This window comes from Macaca mulatta, chromosome X, assembly GCF_049350105.2.
Source record: "Macaca mulatta isolate MMU2019108-1 chromosome X, T2T-MMU8v2.0, whole genome shotgun sequence".
NCBI lineage: Eukaryota > Metazoa > Chordata > Mammalia > Primates > Cercopithecidae > Macaca > Macaca mulatta.
This window is the reverse complement of record NC_133426.1, coordinates 110,408,911-110,435,778: the sequence shown is the minus strand read 5'-3', so window position 1 is coordinate 110,435,778 and position 26,868 is coordinate 110,408,911. Positions and strand designations below refer to the sequence as shown.

The window sequence follows — 26,868 nt, the reverse complement described above, 5'->3', positions numbered from 1 at the left end:
TATGAGAATGACTTGGATGACCTGAAAAATGAATGAGCTCCTTGAACAAGGTACAATTATTAAGTTTCTATTGTGAAGTCAAATAGAACAATTCACTCAAAGGACACGATGTTTGATTGAGAACATTCTTAATTTTATTTTCTTTAATTTTATAAAATACACTTTGTAAGATAAGTTTCTAAAAGTTTATCCTTTATGTGTGTTAAAATTGCAATTCTATATCAGAAATGAAGGAAACACTTTCAGTTGATTAACTCTCTTTGTGTGTGTATATATGTGTATGTATGCATGTGAGGTTTTCAGGGAAGGGTTGGTTATTTGTTATGTTATTAAATCAAAACAAAACGCAAGGTACGGATTACTTCACTGTCCTTTATCTTGATTGGTTTCTTACAAAACATTTTCCCTCTCCTCCCTCTATGCAGCCTGGAAGCTTATCTTGTATACTGGTTTGAAAACAAGTATCAAGTGTCTTTTTGTAAAGATCTTACATCTCCTTAAATATTTCTGAAACCACTTTGGGGGAAAAGAACAATACAACTCTTTACAACAAAAGAGCTGTAGTACAAATCTTTCCTTCAATTAAAACCAATCAGACTTTTTTTTTTTAACCCAAAGTTAACAAAAACAGGAAAAGACTGAAATCTGGGAGCTATTCAAGTTTCAAACTCTTTCTGCCTGTACTTTTTCCTGGAAGCTTACCAACTGAATAGCTGATGACTGGTGCATTCTGTTATGTGATCTATATCAGGAGAAAATAACCTTTATGTTAAACCTAACTCTTAACACACCAAGATAACACTGCTAAGTAAAATCATTTTCCATTAGCTAGAAAGAACGATTAGATTACTCAAATTGAGATTCAAATTCACCAAATCTGTTTCTGCAAAGGCAGAATACTTATAGAAAATCCCAATAGATTCATTTAACTAGCCAATTTTTAGTATGATTTGTGATGCTTAATGTCCAATTTTCCTATTTTAAAAAAGAGTCATAATCAAATAATTATTCTCCAGACACTTCTGATGCAATCCCAAATAAGTAATAAACAAACTGGAATACACGAAATGTGCATCATTCTAAAACAAATCAAGATCTTCAAATCCCCTACGATGACTGAATGGATAATACCCCATGAAAAGAGCACCATTGTGAAGATATGACAGAGGCCAGAGTACACAACTAATTAAAGAAAAAAAGACATGCTATCCAAAGAGTTATCTATCCTGTGTCTACCAGAGGGCCATCTCAGGTTACACCGTTAGCCACCAGCAACTGCTGCTCCTTAGGCCAGTCTGTTTTCATGTAAGCTAGTTTCCTTCTATTCTCAGCTCCTTGGAAACCACAGGGTTGTCATGGTAGCTGTTATCAAGGAGAAGGGAGTGAGAAGATGCTGACAACACCCTGTTTCTCTTCCCTAATGAGGTGTAAGGCCAGATGCCCCCTTCGTCTACACAGATTCTATGCTCCCTTATGCTGTAAGTAAGGTTGGCTGAGTTAGGGCTTCAGTAGTCCATCACCATCGGGGTCAGTGCTCTCTTTCTGTGGGTGAAAGATCCTTGCTTTGACCCCCTTCTCCCAGCTGCAATAGGCAGATTTGGGCAAACACTCTTATTGTTTTTCTGACATTCTTTTTTCTTCTGTCTTCAGTGGTAATAGGGAGACCAGAGTGAATTCTGTTTTGTACACCAAAGAGAATATATTTGGCCCCTATAAATGGCAAGGGGACCAAAGACATTCCTTCTCTGTACCTGAGCATCTTTCCTTCCACTTTGTTTCCATCAGTGGAAGTACTCTTTGAGAAGAAATTACTTTCTGATCCTCAGGAGATGCTTGAAAATTCAATTAGAGCCTCCATTCCTTTGTGACTTGCAGTTGGGGAGTCATCTTCTTAGGCATTTCCCATTTCTAGCAGGAACCAGCTGTGAAGCAAAATGACTAAAAGAGGTACATAACAGGGGAGAGTCCAAAGAGAGACCTTAATCACTGCAAGACTCTCCTTTCTTGTTACACTCGTCAAGTAAGAAGAGGGCCAGTCGGTGGCAAAGGCAAAGAGTTAAGATGGGAGACGCAGCATTGTAGGCTGTGTGGTTAGAGCCTCGCTATTAGAGAAAGGGGGATTTCTATGGGGGATCAGAACTTGGTGCCTCGGCCCATGAGTTTAAGGACGGCAAAGTTGTAAGTGGCAGCAATCATGAAGGTGAGCTGTAGGGAACAGAAGAGAGAATGTGAATGAGAGTAGAAAAGAAAGAATGCCCTCCTCAGATCCCTTTGGGAATGAGGAAGGGTAGAAATAAAATCATAACTAAATAAGGGAAAAACTCCTGCTCTGCAAAAAATAGTACATCCCAGGCTTGGCTTTCTCCATATACACTTGACTGGAAGTCTGATGTGTCTCACGGCCCAGGCCCAGAGAATCAAATCATAAAGATTTATTCAACACCTCTGTTTGATCTAGCACTGAGTTTTCCTCAGGGAAGTGAACAATATTTGGGCTTTGCCACATCCGTATGTCCGAGTGACTTAGAGTCATAGGGTGCTTGCTGTAGACACACAGCCACATCATGCAGTACCGCCCTCTCCTGGTTAATGAATCAATTTATTTTACAAGATGAGAAATTACTTGACTCTGTATAGAAACCTTAGCAGTAGGGGCCAGGAGTTCTGTGAACTCATCTTGTCTGATCACTGCTTATAAAATGACTTCAGATAAATCACTTCACCCTTCAGTGCCTTACGTTTTTAATCTGCACAATGAGCACACTACATTCACAGGGCACTGTAACACTATCAGCAAGACCTGGGACATAGCGTTGTATTATAGTCAAAACAATTCTAATAATGTTAGGAGGTCCTCCCAGTAGTTCCACATGAGTAACTAAATCCATTGGAGAGTATCTAAGGTGGATTCATATTGATAGTATATAGAATTCCAGGCTATAGCAAGTCATGTTTCGTGATGTTTCAGTGTTTTGTCATTGATCTGATCAAAATGTATTGAGAATTAACCGTAATTTATGACTGCAAAGTACTTGGCAACATTACATGTTCTATAAATACTAAATATTATCATTGTATCTATGAATCTCTTACCCCCTCTTTCCTCATACCACTTTTCTTGTTCCTATCTAATCTGTGATGTTTTTCTGCCTTGCCAGTGCAAGTAGAAGTACGGAGCCTCTACCCTTTGCTATTTTCCCAGAAGCTTCCCTCCAGCATTTCAAGGATGGAAGCAGTCTACCTTCTTGCCTTTCAGAATAGCTGTACCCACACTATCTCAGTCCTATTTACTTGCCAAGATCATTCAAACTCAACTCACCAGGGAAATCAGTGTAGCTGCAGCCCCCACAAATGCAGCAATAAACAGGTGGAAGGTCATTTGGAACTGCAGGAAAATGAAAGAGGAAGAACTGTTTCTTGCAACAGCAATAATATGCCTCAGTGTAAATCATGAATACAGCTTTCTGAATGTGTTGATATCTTTCTTGTGTGCTAATTCTACATCTTTAACTAAGTTTTCACTTCCCTAAATGTGGGCCTCCCAGTCTTCAGTGTACGCCATAGCACCTTGCCCATAACACCCAGAACACAGAATACTCATGAAATAGCATAGTACTCCAAAATAATGAACTGGTTCCCTACAGTTGTGCCCAGGGGTCCAAAATTTAAAGTCAATATTTTGCTTTCAAAGAAATAATTTACTACCTTTCTCCCCAGGATTCACTTTTATTCCCCTTGCTTCATTTGTATATAATATCTGTTCTCAATACAGTGCTTTCCTTTTCAAATGTACTTATTTTACCTCTCATTTGAGATAAAGAAGTTCCAAACTGAAAATGTTTTTATAAAACCTATGAATGCCTCTGTGCACAGCCCATTTTCTTGATACGGTTTTTAACTAAAGGAATGAAAATTTTCATGTGGGGGATTTTGCCATCAGGCTCTATCTTTACCTAAAGCTACAAACTTCTCTTTTAAGAGGGGAAGGGTTGGAAAGGAAGTCTTTCTATGCAGCTCTAGGGAAAACAGGTGTTTTACCTTCTATGCTCATTGGCTCAGGCATACTTAGCCAATATGTTGTAGAAGGCAATCGGCTAATTCAAAATCCAGCAAAGAGAAACTTTTAGTCCTTAAAATTGAAGACCATGGGTGTAATATGTATGGTATTAGCTACTCCCTTGTAAAATAACCCAAATAACCCACTCACCTCAGCTGTTTTGCAGATGGACAGAAGGTTGGAGCCACAAACCTTGCCAGGGAAAGCATTCCATGGGAGAACACCTAAGTAAGACACAAACATCAACCAGGGTAAGCTTTATGGAGCTACGGGGCCACATGGAGACTTTCCCCCAGAGCCCTTCTTCCATCTCTAATTATCCTGGCTGTAAATTTGGATTCTACCAACAATCAGGATCCTCTTTTCTACAGGTTTACAAAAAAGAGAAGGTGGTATTGAACAATGGTGAAACCTTGTGTTTGTTATTGAAATGTGCTGCTTTGGGGTTGGGAACAGCAGTCAACTAGAGTAGGTCCACGTGAACAGCCAAGAAAACTGCCACCACTTCCAAGTTCCCTTCCCAGGGAAGAAACCTCTCTGGTTTCAGTAGGAAGGATTAATAAACTAAGACCCAATCATTCATCATCTTATATTTTTCTCGTAATCACCACCCTCCTTACACTAAGAAAATAACCAAATACATAGTGCTTCCATAGTGGGTAGGAGAGCCAAAGCACCCGTGCCCTTACTCACCATACATTCTGGCATCAGCACAGAGACTGCCTATACTGGCAGAGGTCTTGCTGGGGAAGGCAATAGACTGGCAGGTGGTCCAGGTGTTGAAGTAAATGTACACAGGCACAGCAGAGCAGGCAAACACCAGGAGCCACACAACGGTCAGGGCATAGGTGATGCCCACAAACTAAAATGATTGACATGGGGTGGTTAGAAATCAGAATCAGCCTGCAGATGTAGAAACACAAACTGGGAGATCCTGGAGTGGCGTGTGCCAGACATTGAAACCAGGTTCCAGGGCTCTCCCTCAAATGAAATTAGTGAGCAGGGCACCTCTGCCAAGGGTCATTGGCAGTATCTACTAGAGAACTGGCCCCAGCATGACGGAGGGTGGGGGGAATGGGTAGGGGAGGAGTGAGGAGGATCCCTGGGTTAGAGAGGCTTCAGAGGATGTTTTTGGGCAGATAAGGTGTAAAGAAATCAAAACAGATCTTGAAAGAAAGTCGTGCCGTTTTGTGCCTTAGGCTGAGCTTAGAAAATGTTCCTTGCCACAGGAACATTTTTGTTCCCTAGTCATTGAACAAAGCCAATAGGAGATTAAAATTTCAGATACAAAACCTTTCTAAGCTAACTGCTGGCCACAAAAAGACATTGCTAGAACCCACACATGTTCAGCCCCCAAAGGATCTTTAACTCCAGAGACTGAAAACAAATGTGCGCCTCACTCAAAGCATGGATAACCCTCAGGCAATGATAAAACATTCAACATGCAAACCTACTCCAATGCCCTCTGGGACCTCCAACAGCGCAGGATCCCAGAATATTGTAAATTTCATCTTGGAGTCAATTATTTAATTTTTATTATCAATCCTCCCTCTCAGATCAGGTGCCCAAGTCTCAATCACATTTTAGATTCTTGTCCAGTTAGATCTTCTCTTGTGGTCCCTGCTAGGAAGGGAGTAAAGGGATACCAACAGATGGCTTAGAAATGGTCTGGTTGTACAAAGCATCCCACAAAACTCATGCTTTCCGTTTTGAGAAGAAATTTGCTTAGGGAACCTTTGAAAGGTGAGGCTAAGCCAGCTGGGCACCACGTTCTTCCTGACCTTCTCGTTCGGCTGCAGCCATCGCTTCCTCACTCAAATGCCAGGCCCCTAGAGAGGACCCAGCCTTGGGTGGGGACGAGGCCACAGACTCGCGCCCAATTTTCCCCCACCCCTTGTTATTGCCACAAAATCCTGAGGATGATCACCTTGTCGGGATGTCCTAGCCATTTTCCCAAACAATGACACACCCGCTCCAAAGAATGAGCTTGATGTTGGCCTCTGGAACCCCTCCCCTTCTGGCCCCCTGTTACCGTTGCGCTCAGGCCCTTGCCGCAGATGGTGGTCTTGTAGTCGCCAAAGATCTGCCTGACTGCGCCGGTGGTGTAGAAGCCCTCAGCCAGCAGGAGGGCCCCATAAAGGAAGAAGAAAGAGGCAGTTCCATAGATGACATACTGGAAGGCATGGATCCTGCATTAACAGGTAGACAAACGAGACCAGGGAATCTTATTAATTGAAGACCTGGTTCCTTTCCCCACATAAGTGAGGTATACACCAGAGCGAGCACCTTAACAAGGCTAGGGATTCTCCAGAGGAATCACTAGGTTCCTTCTGCATGCTTTCACCTTATCTTTGTTGAAATAAGTGAAGACAGGGTGTATGTGACCAGAAACATATGCTCCTCCCACCACACCTTGCTTACCCTGGGACCTGGAGAACCAGGGACCTACTCTCCCTGCCCGACCCTTCAGACATGCTACCTCACAGGAGTGGGGAGCTAGACAAGAAGAAATGTGGATGAAGGAACAGGAGCCTAACTTGTTCTAGGAATAGGAGAGGCTTAGTGCCTCCCTTGGCTTCTCCATACCTACTACACTGAAGGCTCCAACTTGGGCAATATTAACTACATCTAGCAGAAGTCAGAACACGTGTAAGAAAACAAGGGGCGGGGGTGGGAGGGGCTGACAGGCAGGCAGGCAGACCTGTTCTTAATGAATGGGCTTCGAATGTGAAGCAGGAGAGATCTGCACAGAGGGAAGACTCAGGAATCCGCTCTGGCTCCACCCCAGTCCCCTGCTAGTTACTAAGGTACTGAAGAGTTCTCTATCTCCAGGATGGAGAGAGGGAAAAAAAAGATGGGTCTGTGTGGGAGGGCAGGTACTTACACATTGATGAGATACTCATAGTCCTGGTAGTTTTTGGAGAAATAGGTCTCAATTAGCTTTTCTGTGCCAGTGAGGGCTTCATGTCCACAGCCACAGAATAGTGCCACCCCAAAGAAACACAATCCAGTGGCCACCAGGGAAGCAAAGGGGGCCCCTACCAGACATCTTGCACAGCACTCTAACAAGCCTGGGGAAGAAGAAGGGGAAACAGTCAGGCATATCCAGTAGGTAGCTCATGACACTCAAACCTCTCTGCCAGGCCAGCCAGGCCCGGTGCTCACAGGCTTAGAGACAGTGGGTACCCCAGAGTCAAAAAGCAGGAGCAGCTAGAGATTTTGGCTTTCTGCATGTGAGATTGACCCAGAATCCTTACTTTGTTTCATCCTTGAAAATAAATCTTTGGCCGAGAGCCGTGGCTCATGCCTGTAATCCCAGCACTTCGGGAGGCTGAGGCGGGTGGATCACGTGAGGTCAGGAGTTCGAGACCAGCCTGGCCAACATGGCAAAACCCCATCTCTACTAAAAATACAAAAATTAGCTGGGCATGGGCACATGCCTGTAATCCCAGCTACTCAGGATTCTGAGACAGGAGAATCTGTTAAACCCGGGAGGCGGAGGTTGCCGTGAGCCAAGATTGCGCCATTGCACTCCAGCCTGGGCAACAAGAGTGAGACTCTGTCTCAAGGAAAAAAAAAAAAAAAAAGAAAGAAAGAAAATAAATCCTTACCTTTTATTGTCAGAATTTTAAAAATATTTAATAAATAATAATAATTCAGCAATTCAAATAGCAAGCCAGAGAGATTATGAAATCAGTCTCTTCTTTCTTATTGTTCTGGTCTGTTTGTTTGCTTACTTATTTTAGTCATTCATCAACTATTTATGGAATACTCACTATATGCCCAGCATTATGCTGGGTGTTATATGGGATAAGAAGAGAGAAAAGACACAGACTCAGCCATATGGGAGTCTTTAATTTCCTGAGGAAGAATTAGCTAGGTAGACCTAATATTTTCAACTAACAATTCAGGCAGCCAAGTAAGTGGTAAGAGAGGGTAAATGCATTAGGAGTTCCAGGAAGGGATGAGTGCAGGCCAGAGATGCTGGTATTGTCAGACAGGATTTTAGCATGAAGAACATTCCAGGTGGAGGAAACTTTGGAAATTGCATGCTCCTGGATATTTTTGAGCATCGTGTGTATTTGTTGCAAGGAATGCTTGATTCTTCTTAGTTTACATATGGGAGGAGTAGTCCAAACAGGAGGGAGCTAGCGCAGGACAAGAAATGAAAATAGGAAGATTGATATTACTTGCAATAATAAAAATGCAGGCTTCATGATTTTAGACACTTTGCATGGTGGTGTTGTCCTCCTATAATGCAGCTTGGCTAATGTCCCCACGCTCAGTTACACACTGAGATTCTGTCAAAACAGCTACAAACAGACTTTATACAAAGTCAGCAAAGCATGAAACATCTTTCTGGCACTAGAAGAACACACCAGGGCCTGGGAACACATGTGTCTTAAAGTGCTAAGAGTCCCTGAGATCCCCAGACCTGGTATCCCAGGCCCTACGCCAGTGTTGCTGAGAAACAGGAAAGGCACACAAGAAGTCACAGGCTCTGAAAGCAGCTGTGTTCCAAGTACTAGTCCCATGCTCTAAGATGTCATATGGAGACATCTTAGACTTAGCAATTGCCAAGTAGATGACTGACTAGATGAGGAAAACAATGGCTTCCTCTGGCCTCTTGGCCAGATCCCTAAAATGTAGAAGAAATGAGAATGTTAAGCTCTTCAGAAAAAATGTCTTAATTCATATGTATGTATATATATAAATATATGTATGTATATATATACACACACCCACTGATGTTATATATCTATAAACACAGTATACACATGCACACACACAAATACTCAGCAAATGTACTGGGAAGCTGCTATTTTTGAATAAGCAGGTTGTGACAGCTTGTACAATAAAAATAAATTGTATTAATTACTTAGGCTTGGATTTTTGTATTCAAGCATTTCTCTAAGCCACACTCACTTTTCTATAGGGTACCGGGGAAAGGGGACTCCTTTGCCTGATTCTGTTAACATTAGTTACAGTTTGTTTTTAGCCCAGAGAGCTTGAACACCTGGTGATTTGCATGGCTGAATTGCATCAATGTGAACAGATTTGGAAAGACCAAATTATCTCTGTCATGGGAAAATTGAGGTAGAGGCATTTGCCTCTGTTCTCAGAGACACAAAAGGAGTGAGTCCTATTACCCACCATCTCCTGAAATGACAGCCCTTTCCTGGCCTTCAAAGAGGCTCTTCTTCAAAGATACTTGTGTGTCACACCAAAGATGAGGCTCAGAAGCCCAAGCCAAACAAAGTAAGCAGCTAACATTTGAAACAGAACTTCCTTTTCCAAGAATTAAAGCATTGCTGCCAGGAAACTTGGCCTCTATGAGAAGCAATCTGTAGCTGTGCTGCTGTGAGTGGAGGCTGAGTTTACTCAGCATGAACTTTGCAAACGTGCTTGGGAAGAGTGTCTTTTCAGAACTGGCCCATGGATGTGCCTGTGTGTGTGCACACGCACGTGCATGCATGTGTACAAATCTGCACATACACACATGTGTACCATAGAGAAAAACGCAACAACTGAAATCGATTGTTGTTCTCAGAAAACATTCCAGAAATTGATCTTCCTTTTTCTCAACAGGTTAAGATACTAGATTCAGCCTATAAGTCAAGAAAAGGAGCTTGGAAGTAAACAGTACTGCCATTTTCCTTCTCTGCCTGTCCAACTCCTCCCCACCCCCAAACTCTTAGACTCTTCTAGTAAAGAAAGTCTCTGAAGCCTGGGAATAGGGGGAGAGGAAGGTCAGTGACCCCACTGTTCCCTTTCTCCCCAGCACAGGGTCAGGGCTTGGACAGAGCCCTCCATCGCTCCCCCGGACAAAGAAGCCTTGTTCTTTCCTGAGATCTCAGGAGCCTGATTGGTATTCCACAGGGGCCTGCAGGCCCGGGGGTGGGGAGGGGGTCAGACCCAGGGAACAATGGCAGGACTGTTTGTTTAGCCGAGGGTAAGAAGAGCCATCCACCCTAGCAAGTGACCATCTTGGGCCTATTCACTCACCCCAGCATTTTCATCCGGGAAGGGCTAAGTTGTTGTGCAGGTATGGTCAGGGATGGAGGAACTTGAACTCTTGCTAGCCAAAAGAGAACTCCACTTTAAGCTTTAGCTGATGCCACCTCCAGGGTTGCAAAGATGGGGTTGCAAAGATGAGGTTGCAAAGAGATACATCCTCTTGAGTGTATCTGATCCCTCAATCATCATCCAAATGACCTGAGAGTGTCATGGATTGTGTTCTTACTGGATGATAAATGGCTAAGCCATAGGAGCAATTCTGAGTCACCAGATCATAGCCTTTCTTTTTACATCCATTTTTCCTCTATTTTCTTAGAGCTTTAAAAACTTAGCATTCCCTTTTTCTGCTCCACTACAGCTCAAAGCAAGGGACAAGAAGGAAGTAGGCTTTAATGAGTTTCTAATGTAGTCTGAAATAAATGACTTTAGATAAATCTATCACTATTAAGCTATAAACAATTCAGTAATATCAGCATAAGCATCAGATGTTCATCTCTTCACAACCTAGATAAGTGCTTTGGGGGCATTTAAGTTCAGCAGAAGTGAAGAATCTCAGTCAGTCTGTCCAAGCAAGAATCAGATTTTAGATTCTAACTGAGAAAAACTCAGAGCCTACAAGAAATTATTTTTTCATCAAAGTAGTTAACAATCAAAGCATTCTGAGAAAAGATCCATTGGGCTCCCTTTGATTTTTCACAGTCCAAGAAATGTCCGTGGGTATGTGTGAACAATAGCCTAAAGCCAAAGACTCTCCATTTCAGAACCCCTCCTGGTTGAAAGGGTGTGAGTTTGATTCAAGAAGGCTGGAAGGAATTCTAGAGAAGTTCCTTGGCTCTCTCAAGAGACATTCTCACATTTCCAGTCTAAGTACAGACTGCAAGATGGGAGAGTTGGCATAAAAGAACCATATAGTAATAACATTTCTCAATGCAACTCAATTGGATTAAACGGCCTAACTTTGATGAGAGGTCATAGAGAAAAATAATGACCCCCTCCAGTGTTTTCCTTTCATTTCTGTTTATGTGAATTCAGTACAAGGATTAAGCACACTAGCAGTGACATAGACACTAGGAGAAACAGAAGGGAATTAAAAGGCCAGTCCCTTTCTTTAGAAAACTTGAAATCCTGTTGGGGCAAACAAACTGTGAATCTGTGAATCAAAATCCAAAGCCACATATAAGCAAGTGTTAAAATGGATATAACGAAGTCGTGTGGGCAAAATGTAAGCAAAGGGAACAGATCATGTCATGGTCAGCTACATTTGTATACAAACTCCCAAAACAAGTCTAATCAATCTGTGATAGTTGACACTCCAACTTTAAGCCCTTCTCATCAGTGCTCTTCACAGGGGTCTGACAGATCAACAGAACCAATGTGACTTACACAGATCCAGGTTCATCAAGGGACTGTGTTGATCCTGATGCTGTCTCTTTAAGCAGGCGCCAAGAGCTCCCAACTCTCCCTCCCTCCTTTCCCATGCCCTGGGCCCGCCTCAAGGACCAGCTCCATGATGGAAATTCAGTGTGAATCTGGGAACTCATCAAAGGAAGGAGAGGAAGGGCTTTCATAGAAAGGAATGGTAGAAAGAGACCAATTGTACCCTGCACAATTCCCAGCCTGTCCCTTGAATCCAGCTGACAAAGGGAGAGATAGAAGAACCGTATACAATAGAGCTAAACAACAGGCAGGCTCATTGAGTGAGAAACTGGCCCCATCTCCCTAGGTCTCGAATCTGCACTACAGTCTTACCCTCCTCCCAGAACCCACCCCTTAACCTCACCCCATGAACAGAGGCCTCCTTGATCAGGGCCTACAGCGATTGACAAGGCTGAAATGCTAGAGTAGCCGTGACTGGTACTAGGGATGGATGGGGATCAGTGGGTGGGTTCTAGGAGTAAAACAACAATTATCAAGAGGTGCCAGAGACAAACAAAGACTTTTGCTTCTGGCCCTGTCCTGGTCAGACAATGCCCTGCCTATAATCTTGTCTTTCCTACATATCCCTTGTGATATCAGCACTTATATACCACATTCAAGTGCTGGAAAACTGTCCCGAAACCTCTAGGGCCTGGGAATCCAAGCCTGCTGGATAGTCAAATCATGTGGACAAGGTTAACTAAAAAGGAATTTCAGCCTCCTCTTTGGACACAGTTTTAGTATTACCAAGGCAACAGCATCTGGACCATCTTGTTTCCTATACTCCCCACTCCTCTTCAGACACGCACACACACACACATACACACACACACACACACAGAATGAATGATGTACACATTCCAATTTATGTGCAAGCATTGGGAAGCTGAGGTAGGACTTTGGTTGTTAAAACTTATCCTTGGCACATTGTCTCCACCTTGCCCACAAATGGGAAGATGAAAGGGAAGTAACTGGTACTAGAGACAATAGTAGCCATACCTTGTTCCTCAGGTCAGTCTCCCACCATTTCCTCCTCTCTCCTTAGTTGCAGTGTGAAGCTGATTTGGGGAACCTTATTCTCTTCCTTGGGACTCTCTTCTAGAGCCCTGCCTGGCAGACAGCTCAGAGGCCAGTGCAGAGCTGAGAGATAGCCCTCAGGGCCATTTTGCAGTAGCCAAGAGGTATTAATCAATCAGTACTTGCTGAGCTTTTGATGTAAGTTTGGCACTGAGTAGGCTCTGAAAGCAAAAAAGGAAGGAAAGGCTGCTCCATTCACCTACCATGGCTGCTGTTACCCTTCCTGATCATGTGACTGTCCTCACTTGGTCTTCTTTAGACCTGAAGTGCTGTGGGCAGGGAAGGCATTTCTACTATTGCTTTTCTACTGTTGCTTTTTTTTTCAAGACAAAGACCTGTACCCAGGGGATGGCTTTCAAAGCTTCAGGACGAGAGACAAAAGCAACAGGGGAAAGTGATGTTACTGGCTGGAGTTCTACCTTAATGGGTTTGGAGACTATATTTCCCCTCCCACCCACCTCCCAGGGTTGAGGTTGTTATTACTCAGATCGCTCTGAGAGAGCAGTTCTAGCTATCAGCCTGTTAAGTAAACTTGTAGCTTTCCTAGCTCAGAGCTAAGCCTAAGGCCCCGGAAAGCAGGGTAAACCTTTCAATCTGCCTGGCTCTCCAAGGACTCCTCTGGCTCTGCACGGCCAAAGAGAGAAGTGAGGTGGGGAAGGCTGCACTTGATTATTTTAGTCAGTGTCTCCAGGAAGACTAGGTGAACATGCCGGTTGGGATCTGGTTTATTTTTGGCTGCTGGCATTCTTGGGGCATTCTTGCCATTTTGATGGGATTCAGTTAGTCTTCGGGCATTTTATAAAACTGGACCCCGACTCTGCTGCCACACTTTTTGCCTGGGCTACACCCACTTACTCCAAGCCAGCCAAAACTACACTGCTAGGCAAACAGCCACTTTTGGATGGAGGCATCACAGTCTGGTTACCAGGGTAACAGCCACTGTTCTCAGACGACAACAGGCTTGCAGACAATGTTTTGCTGTTCAATAATGGCATTGTGTTTCTGAGCAGAGAATAATCAGCTACTGCTCTTTGGCTCCTTTCTGGTTCCATCGTTATCCCAAAGACTCACTTGAAACATTCCCCTTCCAAATCAAGGCAAAAATTAATGAGTTATCAGTTTCCCCATAAACTTTTTGTACAAACACTACTGAATTAGTGTTCCTCCTTGCTTCCAATCTTAAGGGATTCTATATGGTTGAAGTAGTAAGTTCCCTGTTCCTGGAGGTTATTAAGCAGAGGCTGTATGAACATTTAACTGGTTGTTGTAAAAATGAATCCCGCATTGAAGGTTGGCTCAGACAACTTCTAAAGTTCCTTCCAATCCCAGATTCCATGATATAATGTGTTTACTGCAATTGTTGAACAGCAGTGCACTCCACATCAGAAGTAGTGGCAGTCCGGTACCTTGTTAGAGATCATCTATAATTCAAAGTACTTTAGATACTCTGTTATTGAATAAATGAAAACTCAGTGGCTGCTCCATCATATGTACCTGGCCCAAGTATCGTCCACCCTTAGGACTGGGGACCCAATGTGCATCCTCAATGGTGCCCTTATCTGTGGCAATCTTCCTCTGGAGGAAACCATCCAGCCTCCATAACAGGCAACTGTCCCTGTGGTCACCTTATTTGTTCCTGTCTTTCCTCAGGGATTTCATCCCCTGAGGAAGTAATATTCAACATTCTTCTTTACTCCCTCTCTGTTTTTAATGCACAACCTATCCAATCAGCTAGGCTGACATTAGATAGGATTCCTGATGTTACCCAGGGCAGGAATTGAGTTCCTCCAACATTCACCTCTCATCTGGCCACACTTAATTGGTCATATGATTCTGACCCAAGCACGCAAAGAAAACCCAACCATCCTGGAAAGAGGAAGAGTCAGCCTGTATACACATTATTGTCTAATAGTAGTTATTATCATGATTTACAGTTGTTATAGATCTTGCCCATTTTCAAAGGACTTCCACATTATTGTTACTTGATTCTCACAACCCTGAAAGTAGACAAAGTAGTTATTGCTATCCCCATTTTCCAGATGAGGAAGTGGTGATTCAGTGACATGACCAAGGTCACATAGTTCATAAGTAGCAGATCTGGGATTTGAATCTGATTTTTCTGACTCCCTGTCCGGTGCTCTCCCTCCTGTTTTACCTGAACACATGCTTCAAAGTGTTCTTTCTGTGTTTCATGATGAAACAACCTAAAGGCTGAACCACCTCAATATAATTGCAAATTGATCTCTGTGGATGTTGTCTACTGGGTGCTACATTTGATAGGGAATACATGGGACAACTGAGTCTCATTTCATTTAGTATGTGTTTAAGCTGCTATCTTTGTTTTGCCAAATGTGAACAATGTCTACAGGGCTCTGTGGAGTCCAGTAGGGACAAAGACCCTTGTGCTCTGCACACATTACTCTGAGTAGAAACTACCACCAGAGCCTCGTAGCTTCTGTCTTTGTTCATGGAACCTAGAAAAGCCCTCAATACTCAGTCAAATTAGCAAGAACTCTAATGTCCCAGCAGCCTCCTTGTCACAGCAGAGAGCCCTCAGGAAAACTATGTCTGTGATATCTGCTAGAAATGGTCACTCCTATAGGTGCACACACACGCACATATGCACACACACACTCTCCTACCCATATCTGTTTCCCATGGTCAAGCCATTGAGGACTTTACTTTCATTTCCTGAGCCTGAGAATGGCCTCCTCAGCCATAGCCAAGCCTGAGTCCAGCTTGCTCGATCCCCAGCTTCCTATCGATGCCAAACACGGTTCAACGTTTGCATCAAGCAAGCAGTTATTTTGTACATCTGAGGGCTAGGCAGTGCTCAGTGGTCTCCAGCAGAACCAGGAGGGCAAGCTGACCCGACTGTTACCAGGGCCTTGGAACCAACGGAAAAGAGAAGATAGAGGGAAGTGAGGGAGTAGGAGGACACATGACCACATCCATCCTGCTGGGCACTCTCTCCAGGGATCTGTGGGACTCTCCACGTGCTGCTGGAATTCTTTGGTAATAAAGCATCACGCTCAGTACAGCGGAGAAGGAGTTAATCTAACTGAATGTTAAGGAATTTAAAAAGAAAACAAGTGCCAAAACACGACTCATTTAAACCATTGGAACCCCCGAACCCCAAAGTTGGAAATTCTCTTGTGAATTCCTGTGTCCGCTTGAATCTTCAATGCTAAAGTTTTTGAAACTTACCCATGTCTTTGGGACTCTGACTCCAATTGTAGCCGGCTGGCTAGTCTGCTTTGTGGCTGACTTTGTTCAGCTGGAAGAAGGATCCTGGTCTCTCCAGCCTCCTTCTTCGGTCTTTTACTTTTTCTCTCTGAGTATCTTTGTCCTCTCCTCCCGCAATGAAAAGGGCTTTCTGATTGACAGCCAACCCCCTTAAAGGGACAGGCCTGCTTTCCTCCTCCTCTCCTCCTCCCCTTCTCCTCCCCTTTTCCCCACCTCCTCAGGGATACTCCCTTCTCTAAGGGCTCCATCTTCTCTTTCTGCCTTTCACTGCCAATTGTTTCATTTTCTTTGTTTTTCCTTTTTTCCCTAAGGCTTGCCTGGAATTTCGCTTTGCTACAGAGACATCTGGAAATGTGGATTGAGGGTGGAAATAAAATGAAGATGTCCTGGAAACTTCCAACTGATCCTTGGGTCTAATTGGTGTGGGATATGCAGCACAAGCATGAGAAGCCATGAAGTGAGAGCCCCGATAGGGGCTCAGAGTCAAAAACTTAGATGTTAGCTCCCAAAGTCCTTCCAAATCTGCCCCAGCTCCCCACATCACTCCTAGCTGCCCTTGGCCCTCTCCACTTTTCCCCTCCCGATTCCTTGGAAAATAAGCATTCCTCACCCCCCCCCCGCCCCGCCCAGCTCTACGAATACAATAGAGAAGAAAAAATTGTCTTTTAAGAAAATTTCCTCCAAATCCTTCTCAGTTTCAACTGCATGAAGACAAAATGCAGGCTGTCAATTCGATGAACAGATTATGATTAGGCTGGGGGAGGCTAGGATTGTAATAACTTTATAGCTATGATAATAAAGACTCAGAAGTGGGCAAGACCTATGCAAGTTCGCAGACTAGGTTAAAGAAAAGGCCAGTGTTGAAGATGTGGGTGATTTCCAAGGAGGATAATCGACTTTGAGACAAGTCAAGAACACGATCTGGGAATCAGGTAGTCAGTATTCCATCCTGAAAATGAAATGTCTTCATCAGAGAGTTTAAGCCAGGCAGGCGAGAGGCAGGGAGTGGGTTAGAGTGAAGCAGCAGGTGGCAGTGAGGGTGGAGAGGAGAAATGAAATATAGTCCTTGTCACAGAGAAAGAATCGGTAAGACAAAAATGGCTAAGCAGCAAAAACAGGGAAATACTATATAAAACCTGCCTTAGCAATAAGTTATTTCTAAAGACTGTGAAGGTATTTAAATGCCCAGTGCTAGATGGGATCAGCCTAGGAAGGTTTTCTAGAACAGGTGAATCTTAAGCAGTGTCTGTCTGGGCTACTTGTCAGTCCTGTCTCCCTTCACAGCTCCCTTGACCTAGAGGCCAGCGTCCTCCCATGGATGGCCTTCAAAACAACTGGCTGGCATATAATAAGAGGGGCACCTGTTGGAAGACTCCGGAGAAGGAAGGTATGGTCTCCTGGAATTTTTCCTGTGGTTTTGCCTTGGGAGAGGAGAGAACAGGAGGGAGATGCTGAGCAGAAACTAGTACCTTCCTGTGGGAGGGAGAGAGGCAAGATTGTGTCTTACAGTTTTCTCTTTGGGCTGTGACCTTGGACACGTTACTGGCTTGGGCTCTGCTGTTAGGAAATGGGCAAGTCTTCGGCAGATGCCCCTGTGGGCCCACTGGGGGCCAAATCTTGCACAGTTTGAGGCTTGCTTAGAGTCCTAGAACTCTAGATCCTTTGCTCTTATATCAACCCCAAGGAAAAAGGATCTCTGGAAATGCTGCCCCTTGCAAAACGGTATAGTAGTAGCTTTCCAGAGCAGACCAGACTCAGGCCATGTGACTGATGAAAAGGGTCCTAGGGCCCCTTGCCCTCCCCAGCCCTGCTCACCAGCCATAGACTATGCCTGCTTTGGAAGCTCAACTGTGGGATTGTGCCAGCAATAAACTTCTGGATGGTCACTGTCAGAATGGCCCTGGAGAAGGGGGAGGATCAAGGGCAAGAAATCACCAAATGTGTCTCCTCAGCTCATCAGAGGGCAGGAGTGAGCCCAAACTTTGGAAGTTCAGATTTAGAGAATGAGACAAATGATCCTTCACAGCTCGAATAGATGAGACAGCTCTGCACACAGGAGACATCACTCAGGCTGAGCCCTCTCACAAAGCTTCCCCTGAGTTCTCAGCAGCAGCTCTGGGGACAGCAATGCTACTGGAAAGAAAATATGTGTTCCCAATAAACTTACAGATACCAATTTATCAACCACATTCCCCTAATACACATTTCTCTTCTCCTTTCCTCCATCTCCATTGCCTTAATATTCATTCTATCTTCTCCCCAAGTCTCAATCTCTTTCTATCGCTGTTACCTGTCTCTGTCTCTGTTTCTCTCTGTGTATCTGTCTCTCTATTTCCTTCTTTTTCTCTCTCTCCACATTCCCTGTCTTCACCTTGTTCTTATGCTTGTTCTTGTGCCCAGGGCCAGAAAAGGGATCCAGCCAGGTGACTGTGTCTCACTCATCCCAGTGCCTTAAGGTTCCCAACTCCCTAGAATCTAGTGTATTCTCATTGCTCTCTACACCCCGACACTCTGCCTCAGTACCTCATCAGCCGACCTTTCCTGAGGGCTCCCTACAGACCTCATAAGGTATCTTCCCAGGTCCTCCAGAGGCCTTTATCTACATACCCCCACCTATTTCTGTGATTCTGCTTCCACTGGTTCTGCTGGGTGCCCTTGGGAAATATTCTCCAGAGTCCAGCTGGGCTCCTGGCACTGCCAAGGGATTCCTCAAGAGGGCACTGCCAGACTTCTTGGTGGCAGCCTGCTGCCTGTACTGGGTGCCTGCGGGAACAATGCAGGATTGTATGAAACTCGTAAACAGTTTGCTTCATGCAATTCTGATGGTACCTCAGAGAATCTGGTCCCCCTTGATCATAGCTTGGTTTGATTGTGCAGCTTTCTTGCAAATAACTCAAAAACATTTGGATATTACCTCCACTCTCTGCTCTATGATCCCATAGTATCAGATTATTGAAGGCCACAGAACAAGTGGGTTCTCCTTGCTCCATTGCGTAGACTGAACTCTGAAACTCAGAGAAGTCCGGTGAATTTCTCCCAGTAAAAACTAGATAAGGGCTCAAGTGCCCAATCTAGTGGCCCACTTCTCCCTGAGCACAGAGAAGAGCATAAAGGGGAAGAGAGAAGGCACAGTACCAGTGAGAGCCTGGGGTCATCTGCTATCATTTGGGCTTCTAGAGCTGAGGCTTTGCTTCTCATTCCCAGGATAATGTCTTCTCAGACCAAATTTTGGAAGGCAAGTGGCTGCGTCTTACAGCTTTCCTAGCCCTGGCATAGAAGACTGGCTGGTTGGCAGGCAGGCAGTATATTATGTCCTATGTACTTGTGGCTAGAACTTTCCACACCCAACTTCATGCCGATTGGCTAGACTATGCCTTTCTGGCCAAGAGAACCGTGGGCTGAGGGCCAGAGATGTCACATACTTTGAGCTGGCAGACAGGGGTAGAGAGTGGAGGGTGATCTTCTGCCTTTCCTGAAGGTTCAAGGAACAGTGTGAGGATGGATAGGGGCAGGCCATGAGAGGTATTTGTGATGGGGAGATGCCTGTGGCTTGGGATGGAGTAAAGAGTAGCCTGGAAGCCAAAATCATCACATGAAAAATCTCAGGTAAAGAATGCCCGAGGAGCACCACATAGCTACTAGCAATGTGAAGAAACAAGCTGTCCACAGAACCCACCTCCACCACCATAAAAACTTGGCCAACTTTTGCAGGGTTGCCCCTACAGAGAGGGTGCTTGTTTGATGTGATTTCTGAGCAAAGTAGAAATAAAACTAGTATTATTTCTGGGGAACCAACGTTATTTGTTCAACTTGACTGATGGGATACTGAAACAACTTTCCCAATGGCACCTAGCAAGCAAAGACCAGAGCCATCTCTAGAGAATGCCTGTCTCCAGACTCTTATTGCTTGGAAGTTGCTTGGGAGATTGCTCTGCTGTGAAACAATGTGTGAATAGAGAGCCTTTGCCCTGAGCAACAACAGCCAGGGGCCAGGGGGAGGATGGACAAGCTTCAGGCTGCTGTAGCCCAAGTTTTCAACCTTCTACACTTCTCAGGTTAAGTAGGAGGCCCCTGTTTGAAACCCAGGGCAGAGGCAAACTTCCTGCAGTTTGTGGGATCAGTGGGATTCCAAATTAGTCAGCAAAAGTCAGTGGAGATTAGAGGATATTAAGGACTTTTTGTTCTATTTCTTGGGTGTGATAATAACAAGGTGATTATGCTTTTAAAAGGGTCATTATCCACTAGATATGAATACAGAAATATTTATAGATAAAATGTTATGATACCTGGGGTTTTCTCACTCCAGAAAATTTTAGTGTAACAAGGTTAGATGAAATAACATTGGTCAAATACTGCTAATTATTAGGAGATGGGTACATGGAGGTTTATTATACTATTTCCTCTACTTTGTGCATAATTGAACAGAAAAGAGAAGCCATCAGAATTATGCTTCAGGCTGATCCACAAGGAAAAAAAAAGGGTGGGCACAGTGGCTCACACCTATGATCCCAGCACTTTGGGAGGCCAAGGCTGGTGGATTGCTTGAGTCCAGGAGTTTGAGACCAGCCTGGGAAATACAGTCAGACCCTATCTCTACAAAAAAAATTAAAAATTTGAGCTGAGCATGGTGGCACATGCCTGTGTCCCCAGCTACTTGGGAGGCTGAAGTGGGAGGATGGCTTGAGCTCAGGAGGTTGAGGTTGCAGTGAGCCATGATCCTGCTACTGCATTTCAGCCTGGGCTACAGAGAGAGGATCTGAAAAAAAAGAAAGAAAGAAAGAAAGAAGGAAAGAAAGAAAGAAAGAAAGAAAGAAAGAAAGAAAGAAAGAAAGAAAGAAAGAGAGAGAGAGAGAGAGAAAGAAAGAAAGAAAGAGAGAGAGAGAGAGACAAGGTGGGAGGGAGGAAGGGAGGGAAGCAAAAATATATATATTTCCAAGAGAAATCTCTGATGTTTCTGTAAGGATGCCTATAGCCTGCTAAGAGTGACAGCCTCTAGGGAAGGAAATTGGGGGTGTGGAGTGGGAGGGAGACTTTTCACTCTATGCCCTTTAGTATGGTTGGAATTTGTAATTTTATGCATTTCTGACTTATTCTATTGAAAATCTCATTTGAAAAGTCCTTCAGGGTGGGTTGAGTGACAGAAGTCCGCAGGCCCCTCAGGGTCTACTCATAATCCACTGACCTCAGGTGGATCATGAGAGTGACGCAGTCGCCGTGGCAGGTTAGCTAGCCTCCACTGTCCTCACACAAACATCCACTCTGCCTACCCCCTTCTGCCTGTGTCTCTGAAACACTGATCTATTGTGAAATATAGGCTGCCCCTAGCCTGAGGAGAAGACTCCTGGGAACCTCTCTGGAGGCACAGCTGGATGGCGAAGAATAGTTGCTGCTCCCTGTGGGAGGGCAAGACATGAACCCTTGAAAGCCAGAGAGGTCCTTAGCCCAAGAGTCAGCCTCCCAGGAGAACAAGCCCCCTCCTTGCCCATCTACTGACCCCACAAAGACTGAGAACTACATCTGTCTCTGAAGGTCCCGGCTTTGGCAGCTGCCCAGGCCTCCTTCTTTCAAAGTCACTGCCCAGAGCAGCCTTTTAGAGATATGATTCCACCCGCTCCAACATCATCATCATCATGATCATCATCACCATCATATGCTGTCCCTTTCAGTGAAACCAGGCCAAGCCCTTCATCTCTGGTTGCTTGACTGGTTGAAAGGTGTCACTCTGGGCTGTGGGTGGCACTTCAAATCAAAGCTGGACTCCTATGGAGCAGATTGTCTAACATTGAGGTCGGAGTACCTTCCTTGACAAACCGCCAGCAGCCAAGATGGAGAAGAAGGGGAACCTTGGTGCTCCCTGATGAGAGCTGCACATTCCCAGGTAAGCACAGATTATGTTGCTGGAGCTTACAGCAAATACCCCACACAGAGACCTGCCCCGCCCCTGCTTCTTAGCTGAGGCTCGCCATCCCCGCTTCCTCCTCCTCCCTCTTGGTCAAGCCCAGGAGGAGGCCTGGGCAGCTGCTCTCCCCACCACCATGCGCCCAAGTGACAGCCTATATCCTGGCACATGGAGGGAAGAGACTTGCTGCCTCCTCTTGCCTCTAAGTAGGATGGAGCAGACTCTTTGGACCTTGGGGAGCCCCCACCCTCCAAATATTCCTTCCTGAGGAACTCTGTTGCTACGGGTTTTCTCTGTGATAGCCAAGAGTTCATGTCAGGCACTGGGACCTGGAGCTGAGGCTGTCTGCAGGCTCTGCTGAGCTGTCGCCTACCTCCAGCCCCCACAGTAGGGAGGGGTTAATGCATCCTGCATCCTGGCCTGCCCTTCCCTAGGCTGTGCACACCCTGGCACTCAGAGAAAAATGGTTTCTTTTTTTAAGCACAATTAGTTCAAAACCATAAAGTCTAAGAAGCGATTCCCCCTAAGGACCCTCCAAAGAGGGTTTTACATGCTCCTTAGGTTATCCTTGAAAATCCTTCAAAATTTATAAAGCACTGCAATTATTTCCACAGGCTGAATCCAGCAGTTCTTGGAAGGGTTTCAAAGGGTACAGTGGCAGCAGCTCCCTGTAGCCTCTTCTCCTTCTTCACAGCAGAAACCTTCAAAAGAAAATCCAACCCTCACTGGATGTCCTCTCCACCCTGACTCTACTGCTGCTGCCTGTCCATAGAGGGTCCACTCAGTTCTTTGCCCAAGAGACCCCTTCCAAGGAACTGGCTTTAGAGAGAGCCACTAAACCTAAGCTACAAGCCTGAAGAGCCAATAGAGCTCTCCATTATGGGGGGCAGGAGCTGTTCAGCTGTCCTCAAATGTCCTCAAAAGGGGCGACATGGAGGTGGCTAGTGGATATCGCACTGGAGCTGGCTGTCCCAGTGAGAGCTGAGTTTGGAGAGAATGGTTATTCCTGGGCTTCCTGGAAGTAACTATCCTCTTCCACTGATAACTTATAACTGAGCAAGGGGGAAGTTGTTAGAATTGCAGCATGAAGAATTTTAGCTAGACATCAAGTGGGACATCCAGATGATCAGGGCTCTCTGTGAGCAGTGGAATACAGTAGTTAATAACATAGACTCCAAAGTCAGGCACAATTGGGCTTGATATCAGCTCCACCAAATACCAGCTCTGTGACTTTGTGTAATGATTTAACTTCTCTGAGTCTTCATTTTTTCATCTCTAAAAAAGGAATAATAGCTGGGCGCAGTGGCTCACGCTTGTAATCCCAGCACTTTGGGACGCTGAGGCAGACGGGTCACCTAAGGTTGGGAGTTCGAGAACGGCCTGACCAACATGGAGAAACCCCGTCTCTACTAAAAATACAAAATTAGCCAGGCATGGTGGCGTATGCCTATAATCCCAGCTACTTGGGAGGCTGAGGTGAGAGAATTGCTTGAACCTAGGAGGCGGAGGTTGTGGTGAGCCAAGATCGTGCCATTGCACTCCAGCCTGGGCAACAAGAACGAAAATCCATCCCAAAAAAAAAAAAAAAAGAAGAAGGAATAATAATAGTGGTGACTTCACAGATTATTAAAAAGATTATACAAGGCCGAATGTGGTGGCTCATGCCTGTAATCCCAGCACTTTGGGAGGCTGAGGTAGGAGGATCACTTGAGGTCGAGAGTTCAAGATCAGCCTAGTCAACATGGCAAAACCCTGTCTCTACTAAAACTATAAAAATTAGCCAGGTTGGTCTGCCGTGGTGGCTCACACCTGTAATCCCAGCACTTTGGGAGGCCGAGGCGGGCAGATCAGGAGGTCAGGAGATCGAGACTATCCTAGCTAACACAGTGAAACCCTGTCTCTACTAAAAATACAAAAAATTAGCCAGTAGTGGTGGCAGGCGCCTGTAGTCCCAGCCACCCGGGAGGCGGAGCTTGCAGTGAGCCAAGATCGCACCACTGCACTCCAGCCTGGGCGACAGAGCGAGACACCGTCTCAATAAAAAAAAAAAAGAAGAAAAAAAATTAGCCAGGCATGGTGGCGCACGCCTGTAATTCCAGCTACTCAGGAGGCTGAGGCACAAGAATCGCTTGAACCCGGAAGGCAGAGGTTGCAGTGAGCTGAGATGGTGCCACTGCGCTCCAGCCTGGATGACAGAACGACTCTATCTCAAAAAAAAAAAAAAAAAAAAGATTACACAAGATACTGAACATAAAATTCTTACCATAATGCCTATGCTCAAGTATAATAACAATAATAATAATAATAATCACCAAATGAGGTGACAGAGTATCTCTGCAAATGTTTGATAAGCATTTAAAAAATAGAGGCTGAACTTTAGTGATCTCTAGAACCAACACCTTTCAGATCCAGGATTCCTATACTTCCCCTGAACCTGCCTATCTTTAAAATGGAGCCAAGGATATGTGCTTGGAAGAAATGTTGAGACTTTTTGAGACACACCTAGCAGTTTCTCTGTGTATTTGTTGTCTTCCAACATCTCCAGCACCTCTGGGTATGTCCATCACTAGGGTGACCAATCACCAATTATCCCGGTTTGCCAGGAACAAAGAGATCCCAAGATGTGGGACTTTCAGTGCTAAAAATGGGTACGGCCTGAGAAAACCAGAACAAGTTGGTCAGCCTACACCAGCACTGGAACACTGCCTTAAGCATTGTGCTTGAAGCAGTTGCCTCAAGGGCTGACAACAACAAAAGCAGGTGTTAGGTTCCCCTTGCTGAAACCACTAAATGGGAAATCCCAAAAGCCCCCCATTCCTCTGCTCTTTGAAATATCATGCCCAGGCAAGTAGGGTTGTCAGATAAAATACATGATGCTCAACTCAATTAAATTTGACTTTCAGATAAACAATGAATAATCATTTAAGTATATCCGAAATACTGGATGGGTCATACTTATACTGAGAAATTGCTCATTGTTTGTCTGAAAGTCTAATTTAACTGAGTGCCTTGTATTTTTATTAGTGAATCCAGCAGCCCTACAGGCAAGGGCAGTCTGCCGTGGCAAGACAAGCTGGCTTTTGGGGTGTGAGCCAAGAGAATGGCTAGGGAAATCTCACACAGGAAATCATGTTCCCTATGGACGCATCTTCTTCTCTGCATCTCAGCCCTCAATCTCTTCATCTTGTGGGCCTGCCCTGGGCACCCCAGTCATGCTTTGTTCTGGGGAGGATCATTTGGGGCAAGGCAAGATGAGATGGGTCCTGAAGCAGGCTACATAATCCATAATGGTTAGGAGTTTAGGCTTTGTAGCTAGCCAAATTGGGTTCATATCCCCCCTCAGCCTGGGACATAGCACAGTAAATAGCAATTCTCTGTTAATACTTAGAGGCTGCCAGGCATAGTGGCTCACACCTGTAATCCCAACACTTTGGGAAGCCTAAGGGAGGAGGATCACTTGAGGCCAGGAGTTCAAGACCAACCTGGGCAACATAGTGAAACCCCTGTCTCTACAAAAAATTTAAAGATTAGCTGAGTGTCGTGGTGTGCCTGTAGTCCCAGCTACTCAAAAGCTGATATGGGAGGATCACTTGAGCCCGAGTGGTCGAGGTTGCAGTGAGCCCTCATTCCACCACTGCACTCCAGCCTGGGCAAAAAAGTGAGACCCTCTCTCAAAAAACTCTCAAAAAAAAAAAATTACTTAGTTGCTGACATTTGTCTTTTCTTTTCTCTTCTTATCCTGTGTCTAGCACTTTGCCAGACATCGAGGGAAATATAAAGAAATGGGATGGTTTCCGGATGCAACCTTTGCTCTGAGAGAGCTTACAGCCTCCTCTGGAAGGAATACTACAGACGTTAACAAAATGAAGATTCAAACACAACTAACATTGAGCACCTACTCTGTGCTTATCCTGACCTAAGTGCACAAGCAAGCCAAATGTCAGCAGAGTGTCATCCTGTCCATCCAGTTCAAATATAATTGGTTCAAGCTCCATCTTATCCCTTACCAGGGAAGTCCAGTGTCTTCCTTAAGATTTCTGAGAATTCTGAGAGGGCTCAGAATTCCATGTGGTTCTGAATTTGGGCTCCTAAGGAACTTCTGATTTCGGTTCATCTTTTACGGCCACTACCGTCCGATTTCTTTTTCTTTCCCTTCTTTCTTTCTTTCTTTTCTTTTTTTTTTTTTGAATCGAAGTCTCTCTCTGTCACCCAGGCTTGGAGTACAGTGGTGCAATCTCGACTCACTGCAGCCTCCACCTCCCGGGTTCAGTTCAAGTGATTCTTGTGCCTCTGCCTCCCAAATAGCTGGGACCACGGGCGCGCCCATCACTCCCGGCTAATTTTTGTATTTTTAGTAGAAGACGGGGTTTCACCATGTTGGCCAGGCTGGTATTAAACTCCTTATTTCAAGTGATCTGCCCTCCTCAGCCTCCCAAAGTGCCGGGATTACAGGCTTGAGCCACCGCGCCCGGCCTTATTTCCTGATTTCTATTAAAAAACAAAAACAAAACAAAACAAAAAAAAAAAACAGGCTGGACGTGGTGGCTCATGCCTATAATCTCAGCACTTCAGGAGGCCAAGACAGAAGGATCTCTTGAGTCTAGGAGTTCGAGATCATCCTGGGCAACACAGTGAGGCTCCCGTCTCTACAAAAAATGAAAAATTAGCTGGGCATAGTGACATGCACCTCTGGTCCCAGCTACTTGGGAGGCTAAGGCAGGAGGATTGCTTGAGCCCAGGAGTTCAAGGTTACAGTGAGCTATGATCGCACTCCAGCCCAGGGAACAGAATAAGATGCTCATCTCTAAAATAGATAAATAAGTTTTTAAAAGACCTTAGACCTAAGTTAGCTGTAAATAATCTTTGGATGTCTGGGCACTTTCAAAAAGAAAAAAAAAACGGCTACATAGGTTTATGGTTTTTTTTAATGACTATCAACTAACAAAAAATACAAAAGCCTCTGGATAATATTTTGTATATATTTTGCCTCCTAAAGCTGTAAAATTATATTAACTCATTGTGGAGGAAAAAAAGCCAAATAATTTTTACTTTTCTGTTCTCTAGTTTTCTCTTGTGTCTGAAAAAAAGTTGGTTATTTTAATTAAAAAATAATAATAAAAATGGTTATAGTATGTATAACAACTACAGAGAAATA

The 26,868-nt window shown here is 44.7% G+C and overlaps 1 protein-coding gene and 1 long non-coding RNA gene across 11 annotated transcripts; one reads left to right on the top strand and one right to left on the bottom strand.

Moving 5' to 3' along the window:
* Positions 1–111: 111 nt before the first annotated feature.
* Positions 112–15,943, bottom strand: PLP1 (proteolipid protein 1). Of its 8 annotated transcripts, none has more exons than XM_077987567.1 (7): positions 15,776–15,938; positions 6,942–7,128; positions 5,985–6,246; positions 4,751–4,919; positions 4,175–4,281; positions 3,320–3,410; positions 112–2,205 (listed from the first exon to the last, which is right to left on the bottom strand). In XM_077987567.1, exons 1-7 carry the CDS (start codon positions 15,777–15,779, stop codon positions 2,162–2,164), a joined length of 864 nt encoding a protein of 287 aa, XP_077843693.1. In that variant the 5' UTR covers positions 15,780–15,938; the 3' UTR covers positions 112–2,161. The 8 variants fall into 8 exon arrangements, 6 of the variants coding, with proteins under 6 accessions (XP_077843693.1, XP_014983362.1, XP_077843695.1 ...); XM_015127876.2 differs by having other exon boundaries at positions 3,320–3,385; positions 4,208–4,281; XM_077987569.1 differs by having other exon boundaries at positions 6,090–6,246.
* On the top strand, positions 4,208–25,705 carry LOC144338718 (uncharacterized). 3 transcript variants are annotated; one of them, XR_013413041.1, is made up of 6 exons: positions 4,208–4,308; positions 16,126–16,746; positions 17,099–17,201; positions 18,079–18,382; positions 21,129–21,692; positions 25,463–25,705. It is a non-coding gene; the product is annotated as an uncharacterized LOC144338718 (long non-coding RNA). The 3 variants fall into 3 exon arrangements; XR_013413042.1 differs by lacking the exons at positions 4,208–4,308; positions 16,126–16,746; positions 18,079–18,382 and adding an exon at positions 16,757–16,900; XR_013413040.1 differs by lacking the exons at positions 4,208–4,308; positions 18,079–18,382 and having other exon boundaries at positions 15,947–17,201.
* Positions 25,706–26,868: the final 1,163 nt, after the last annotated feature.

Excerpts from the sequence above, each read along its gene's own strand:
- PLP1 (XM_077987567.1), bottom strand. Across the intron at positions 3,411-4,174 it reads TTGGGTTATTTTACAAGGGA|TTCTTCCTCTTTCATTTTCC; the intron begins GTAGCTAATACC and ends TGCAAGAAACAG. Across the intron at positions 2,206-3,319 it reads CAGCTACACTGATTTCCCTG|CTCACCTTCATGATTGCTGC; the intron begins GTGAGTTGAGTT and ends TGTTCCCTACAG.